Raw genomic sequence first — 7,658 nt, 5'->3', positions numbered from 1 at the left:
GGTGGGTTGATTTTTGAGTCATGGATTTCATTCATATCCCTCAGTATTTTCCATATTCACCTATTTAGTATCAGAATTCTTTTTCTTTCCCTGCCTTGGAAAAACTATTGTTCTTTGCGAAATAATCGGTTAGGAATTTGAATTGCAATTGATTTAGTTTTATTGTGTTTAGATTCTCGAATTATGCGATCAATACTGAGGGATTCGTGATATTTCAAAACTTCATATGTTCAATGACACATGGGATAAGCATGAGCGTACATTCTGATGACAAGCACCAACTTGAAATTTAATTTACACAATTAATAATATACAATTATATAGTGATCCCATTTCCTCTCGCACTTGTAAATTTTTAAAAAATTGTAACTTGTGTTTAGCTCATAACACTGAAAAATAGGATTTTACGATGATCAAAGCTGGATTAATTCCAGAGTATGGCATGCAATTAATAAAATATATGAATTTCAAGCCGTCATAAGTATAACCTCTTATCAAGTATTAAAAAAAGATGCGGGATTAAGTCATTTATATTTTCAATCATAGATCAATCACCCTCCTAGGATACAAAGTAAATCCATATTATTATGAGAGGCGATATTATACTTTTAAGTAGATTCTGGTTCATAATAAACAAGAAATTAGGGATTCTCGGAACACAAATGCTAAGACTGGGCCCAGAATGTTCTAGAAGGGGGATCTCCCGGAAGATCTCAGTCTTTCTGGAGTGTTCGAAAGAGGGAACCGTCGCTCCTATAAAATGCGGAGGATGCCGTCGTATCTGAAAATCAGCGAGCGAAAGAAGTTGCAGAGAAAGCGAGTGAGAGCGAGGAAAAAGAAGAGGCAGCGGGAAGAAGATGTCGATCGTGCCGAGCATCTTCGGGCGGAGGAGCAACGTGTTCGATCCGTTCTCGCTGGAGGTGTGGGATCCCTTCTTCGACACCTTCCGATCGCTGTCCGAGGCCAAGCCGTCCTCCGAGACGAGCTCCGCCTTCGCGAGCACGAACATCGACTGGAAGGAGACGCCGGAGGCGCACGTCTTCCGCGCGGACCTGCCGGGGGTGAAGAAGGAGGAGGTGAAGGTGGAGGTGGAGGAAGGCCGCGTGCTGCAGATCAGCGGCGAAAGGAGCAGGGAGAAGGAGGAGAAGACGGACCGCTGGCACCGTGTGGAGCGCAGCAGCGGCAAGTTCCTGAGGCGGTTCCGGCTGCCGGAGAACGCGAAGCTGGACCAGGTGAAGGCGGCCATGGAGAACGGCGTGCTCACCGTCACCGTGCCCAAAGAGGAGGCCAGGAAGCCGGAAGTCAAGGCCATCGAGATCTCCGGCTGAAAGGTTTTATCTAATAACTGAAGTCTCCCTCTTTGCCAGAGATCGTCGTCTGTGAGGAAAGAAAAGTCGTGTCGATTATCTGTTTTTGCACGGTCTAGAATAATAGACGGTTTACTCCCGATATTCGAGTGATCGTCCGTCTTTATGCTCACGCCACATTTGTCGCTTACTTATATGCGCGAAAAACAGAAGTTGCCAAACAGCCTCCGAAGTATCATAACCCTCCGACCGTGGAATAAGTTAGCGATTGAAAGCATTCCAACTTCGATTTTGCCCCTAAATATTGAAGTTTCAGTTTGTCGCGTTCAACTCGATTCGTCGGTACAACAAGATTAAGTATTATTGTTCCGGAGAATCAAGTTTCTCTAGTCTAGTTTCAACTTTAAATATTTCTTCACCGCGACAAATTTATGGGGCAACCCACCTTAGTATGTGTACATTGATTACTCAAAATTTGCTCGCATCTGGCTCTTTGATGAGAAGGAACAAGTCTCTAAGAATCAAGGGATTGGTTGACATTTGCGTAGAATATAATTGTGGTAGACAAATTTCAAGATGAAATTTGTATCATTTTTGGATTGCAGAGAAATGAAATTTGTGTTATTTTCCAATCTCAAAGAAATGAATCCTCAATATTATTTTAGGATGCATTGAATTATTAATCAAAGTATAGGTAAAGGTGGCTTATGTTAAAAGAAAGATGTATGTAAAGAATTGACCAGATAAGAGCTCTGAGGATTAAATGAACTTTGGATCGGGGGTACGGCATTTCCTTTTTTATGTCTAATAGGCATCAAGGAAAGAAAACAGGACTTCGTTTTCTGAACTCAAAATTTTGTTTCTTATAATAAATTCTATTTGATATCAGTATGACCTTCTCTATTGTTAATGTACCACTAAACAACCATGGGTATTAATGGTACTATTAATGGTATTTGGTGCATTTCGAACTTGTTATGCATATGATATTTTATTGTGCAACTAGGTGGACCATCCTTCTCATATTATCATTCTCCCATGATTTTATCTTTCAGTAGCTTCCATAGCACCTTTACCCCGCCAAATAATAATAAATTTATGATTTTTTTATCAGTTAAAATTTTGTATTATTGATCAGTTCCGTAAACATTTTCTAGTCTAAAGGAAATTGAAAATTTTACTGAAATATCAAATATCTTTTTGATGAAAATTATAGAGGATAGAATATTTGGCTTTGTCTAGGGAAAGGCATATATTCACTAATACCTAGTTTAGAATAAAAGGGAATTACTTAAAAGCTCATGACTTTGTCTAAAGATGAGATATACACGTTTGTCCTTTTAAAGATGAGATATTAGTATCGTACATCTTCCTCAATATTTAAGCTTTTGATTTACTCTGGATTCGGTGGTAGAACCTAGTGAACCGGACCTACTACTTAACATTATCTCTCCTGATTTCTGTCTTTAACTATGATTAATATACACAAAAAAGACATGAATCTTGTGCTTGAATTGAAGACGCGACTTTAGGAGCGTTTACGAGCGGGAATGCATGCGGCTTGCTTCGCTTTTTGATGCTCTGCTTATTCAGATGCTGAACATTCGGTCATTTCTTCGCTTCGCCCCTTTTGCTTGTCGTGCCTAAAGTCGCGCCTTCAAAACCTCAGCTCGGAAAGTACACTGGCTTTTTGTAACCTTCTCTATTGGTGAACAAACGTGTAAATCTTATCAATGCAAGGCTCATTATGGGTTGCATAAAGGAGTTCACATGAACAGAAAACTAAGAACAAATTGATTTCTCAAAACCACTTAATTCTGTGAGACACCGAACTCACTTTTAGGTGCTTCAACTGCATTATATGCTGAAGACGCTGGTACGAAAGAAAAAAAACCTTCTCTAAAAGGTTCAAAATGGTGAATTGTGTAGAGTAGATCAGTAATCATGTTGACATATGGTGGCTATTGAAATAAAAAACACTTTGGCCCAATAGAATTGAGAAGCTCGAATAACCCAGAAAGAGAGTCGTGCCTAACTATTTCACATGTTTGTTGTCTTAGTGGAATAGTTGTATAATCTTGGACTTGTTTCCTTCCTTTGCATGACCTGTAAGTAAAAAGGAGGTCCATACTACTCTAATGCCTCTATAATCCTCATTAAAAACATATTGTGTGATGAAGTCCATCGATTTACAAAACAATTCTTTTATGTGTTTTGAAAGAGTAAAATAAAATAAGAAGGCACACATGGCTTATTCACATTGTGTGGAGTATGAGAGATTTGAGATAATAATTTTAATAAGATCTTATAACAATAAATTTAAAGTTAAAGACAATAAATAAAAGCTGCACAAATCAATGGAGACCAAGATTGTCTGAATAACTTCTATATTTTGTTAATGATCATGAAACATGAAGATATATATATATATATCCTATTGCACATTTCCATGTGAAGCAATAAATGTTAATTTATTAATATGGTATATTGTTAAGTCAAAGGTAGCACGGTATCAGTATAAACATGTTAAATTGAAAATCCAAGCCTTTGTTCTGGTAAAAAGCTCCAAACAAAAGATCATATTTATGGCTTAAATTATTTACAAAAATGTCTATAAAAATACAGTAAATAGTTGACCATAACGTAGCACAAATAGGAATTGAAGTGAAGGACTACGTGGACAGATTGAAACATAACAGAAAATTGACATATGTTTTAACTCCAATCATATCAAAGTCTTGTAAGGCCATCATTTGCAAAATGTACGTGTTGACTGTTAAGTTTTGGTGCCATAGTTCAATCATAGAAAACATCTTTTTCTATGCAACAGAAGTTGTAATCAATTCTTAGTAGATCTTTATAATAAAGACATCATACGTACTTTTGGCGAAATTTGTTCCACCCTTGACTTGCTCACGCTGAGATTATTTTGAAGCCGCTCATTTCCCTGGCCTATAGAAATATCCATGTGATCTCGTTGCTGTTGGATCTCCACTTCTTCTTCAACTCTTCTTGAAAATCTCGAAGATATTCACACCATGAAGAATCTTTCCTTGGTCGGGGGAGAAGTTATCAGAACGGAGAAAAGGGGGGAGCCCAGTTCTCACTGGATTGGGTGCCTAAAATGGGTGCCCCTTCCCCTATTTATATTTTACATAAGATTTTTCTCAAAAACCTATCAAGTAAAATATATTCACCAAAGCCCCTATAATCTTATGCGTGTGACCCTCTGGGCCCATGAATCATTCTAATTAATAACTTTAGTGGCCCAATAGAAATTGTTATCTAACCTTATTAATTAACTATATCAACAGATAGGTAAATTAACTAAGGATTGATTTTACCCAATCGAGACGTGAAATTTCCAGCCAGTGGTTGCCAAGCTACACCTCATGCTCTAGAAGATACCGAGTAGTGTTTATACACTCTCATATAAGCTTTACCATCATAGGTAATAATATATGTACCGATGCGTTGATTGTCAAACCCTAATTTGTCATTCGATTAGTATTGATGCGTAACGGGAATCATTAAATAACGTCTTCTCTAATATCCTCACTACCTTGACCAAAGGTTTGCTGGATCGTCTTCCTTGAATCAATCTCCTCTTATACCAAGGGAGAATAATCCCGTCTTGAATCCTCAATCACCTCTTTGAGCTTCTTACTACATCTGAACTATGACTTATTTGAATCCCATGACTAGAGACTCATAAGTTGTAGTCGAAATTTATTCGTCCATGCACGAGATATCCTTGGAGTCTCAGGTCAATGCATCACTTAGGCAACCATAATAGGAATGAACCTGATTGACATTTAGGCATAATACCATTCAGGGATTCTTATGATCAATTCAGTGAACTCTTTCTCCAAACAGCTCCCATTATTCTTCCTTTAGTGTCGCCACCCTAACTACTAGATTATCAAATATAGTTCTTGTATAAGTAGACTCATAGAATGCTATTCCATCAAGATAATTTGACATCCTTGAATAAGAATATTTGGAATACATGTTTAAAGGCTAGTGATCTTTGTAGTATGATCTCATCATAATTCACTAGGTCTTTGCACATATTCATAGACTTCATTATAAACATCACACTGAAATAATAATGAACTAACATTTTATCCAATGACCTTAAATATAACATGGTGGTGTGATTTGGTTTGACGTTCACACAATGTACATCATTAACTAGTGATTAAACTAGAACTTCGGTTAAATATGTAGTTTCAGGACTCTGATGTATGCAACGTAAATTATTATTATTTCCTCATTTTGTATAGGGTAAGGGTGGAATCCACAAGGAGCGAGTAATGAGAGAGTAAATTACAATTAATTATATTGTAGAATATTTTTCATGTGGTTTTATATTTTTTGGATTTTAGAATATTTCCTAAAATCAAAATCATTAAAATCAATGAAGGCTAATGAAAATTATTTAAATAAATAAAATTGATATTTATTTTATTTTTAATATCATCTCATTATTTATTACAATTTTAAAGATTTTTTAAGGATTTTTAGAGCAGGGAGTAATTAGATGCATCTGGCTACCTTTGGGCACCGCTCCTGTGCTAAAACGTATAGGCAGTTGCTCTGGGTGTGTAAATTGTGGGTGGTGCCTATGCCTCCGAACGATAGAATGGGGTAGTGACTCGTAGTATACACAAAATGCTGTAACGTTTTCTGCAGGAGGGAATGTTTAGTGTAGTTTAATATGTTCAAAAGCTTGTTGTCGAGGCTATCCACTAAGTGTTTACCTAGAGCTAATTATGAGAAAATTAAAGTCAAAACTACCAAATATCACACATACCTTTTTCTCTAATAATCTTGATCAAACATGAAATATCTCTTTTACAAACTTGTAGAAAAATAATGGATCAAAGAAACTGATGTTCTGGGCCACTAACAACAAGTTGGGAGCATAAACCCAAGATGAGATACAAAAAGAGTGGGAAGAAGAGTTTAAATAGAAGTATTGTAACTCTCACAGCTATTGTATTTGATTTCACAAGTTTGGAGGGCTAGGATTACTTGATTTCTTCCCTGGATCCATGTTCCTTCCATCCCAGAATTGAAAATAGACAATTCTTTGACCCGGTTATTAAAAATGGCTTGAATGGGATTGAAGAATGGATTTATCGTGTATTTGGCCTCTTTTTATTATCTAGACATGGATTGGGTTTCTCCTTTCCTCCCATTTGTATCCCAAATTCACCATTTTATTTACCAAAGTCCTGTATTTTAAATTAAACTTTAAGAATATGTGAGAAATCCACCTCTTTAAGGAATCAAGTGAGATTAGTCTGAAAAATAACAAAATTCATAAAAATAGGTCTTAGGAGAATAAATTAGAAATTTCTCACTTTATAATTTAATGGTGAATAATGAACGGGCAAACCTAAAGTGAAGTGGTACAAATGAAGTATAAAGGCATTTTTGTTGACCAAATTTGATGTTATCAACCAGCAGAAACCCAGAGATCTATCACTACAGTCTATTTCAGTTAAAAACAAACACTAATCTACTTGAAAGTCTTGCCAGGAAAGTGAAAAAGAGATTGAATGGAAATCTGTCTCAACAAATGGGACGAGAAGGAAGCTATTATATGGGCTGTTTAATATTTTGTGGACAAGGTGAATATCCCCTTCAAATACATATCTTAAATTATTGATTTAAATATATATTATTAATTTAATGTCTAATGGGAATCCATGACAACATTGATTTTGAAAACAATATATTTGGAAACTTTTAGTTTCAGCTCTTAAAAATGAAAAAGTCAGATTTCTTTCTAAAAAAAATTCTTTGTAAAATAACTAATTTCTGGACATGAGTTTAGTGGAAAAATGAAAGGTTAAGAGTTTGAAGACCTGAATTTTCAGAGGAAACTTATGATTATAGGTAAAATGTGCGTAAAATATTAACCACCAAACAAGAACACAAGCAAAGGAAATTTGTAATGTAGAAATAATCTGAACTTCATAACACAATGTTAGACATATTTCAATGGATTAATACACTCTTGCAAGCTTTGAAACCGGATTTGAGGAAAGCTGTTATGATCATTCATTTTATTTAAGTAGTTCGAATGATAAATTCATTGAAGAGGGCACACATTTTTCTTTGTCAGATTGATAAGCTAGAAAAGGGCAAAACGCGTCGTTAATTCATAGATTAAACCAAAAATTTATTATGGTTTCTTACTAAATATAGATTTTAGGGTTGAACCACAGAGAGGGAATAATCAATTAGAAGATAAATATAGAGAAGCAACAGTTTCATCTTTAAGCAAATGGAATGAAGGAAAACCTAAATAATGTCGGGAATAACTTTAAATATATTTTT

The 7,658-nt window shown here is 35.6% G+C and overlaps 1 protein-coding gene across 1 annotated transcript; it reads left to right on the top strand.

Moving 5' to 3' along the window:
• Positions 1-775: 775 nt before the first annotated feature.
• Positions 776-1,479, top strand: LOC144715773 (17.8 kDa class I heat shock protein-like). Its single transcript, XM_078590751.1, has one exon. The coding sequence runs from the start codon at positions 858-860 to the stop codon at positions 1,326-1,328; it is 471 nt and encodes a 156-aa protein (XP_078446877.1). The 5' UTR covers positions 776-857; the 3' UTR covers positions 1,329-1,479.
• The last annotated feature ends 6,179 nt before the right edge of the window (positions 1,480-7,658 follow it).

The sequence above is a fragment of the Wolffia australiana genome, chromosome 19 (genome assembly GCF_029677425.1).
Source record: "Wolffia australiana isolate 7733 chromosome 19, ASM2967742v1".
NCBI classification, from domain to species: domain Eukaryota; kingdom Viridiplantae; phylum Streptophyta; class Magnoliopsida; order Alismatales; family Araceae; genus Wolffia; species Wolffia australiana.
This window is presented reverse-complemented; position numbering and strand designations above follow the sequence as displayed.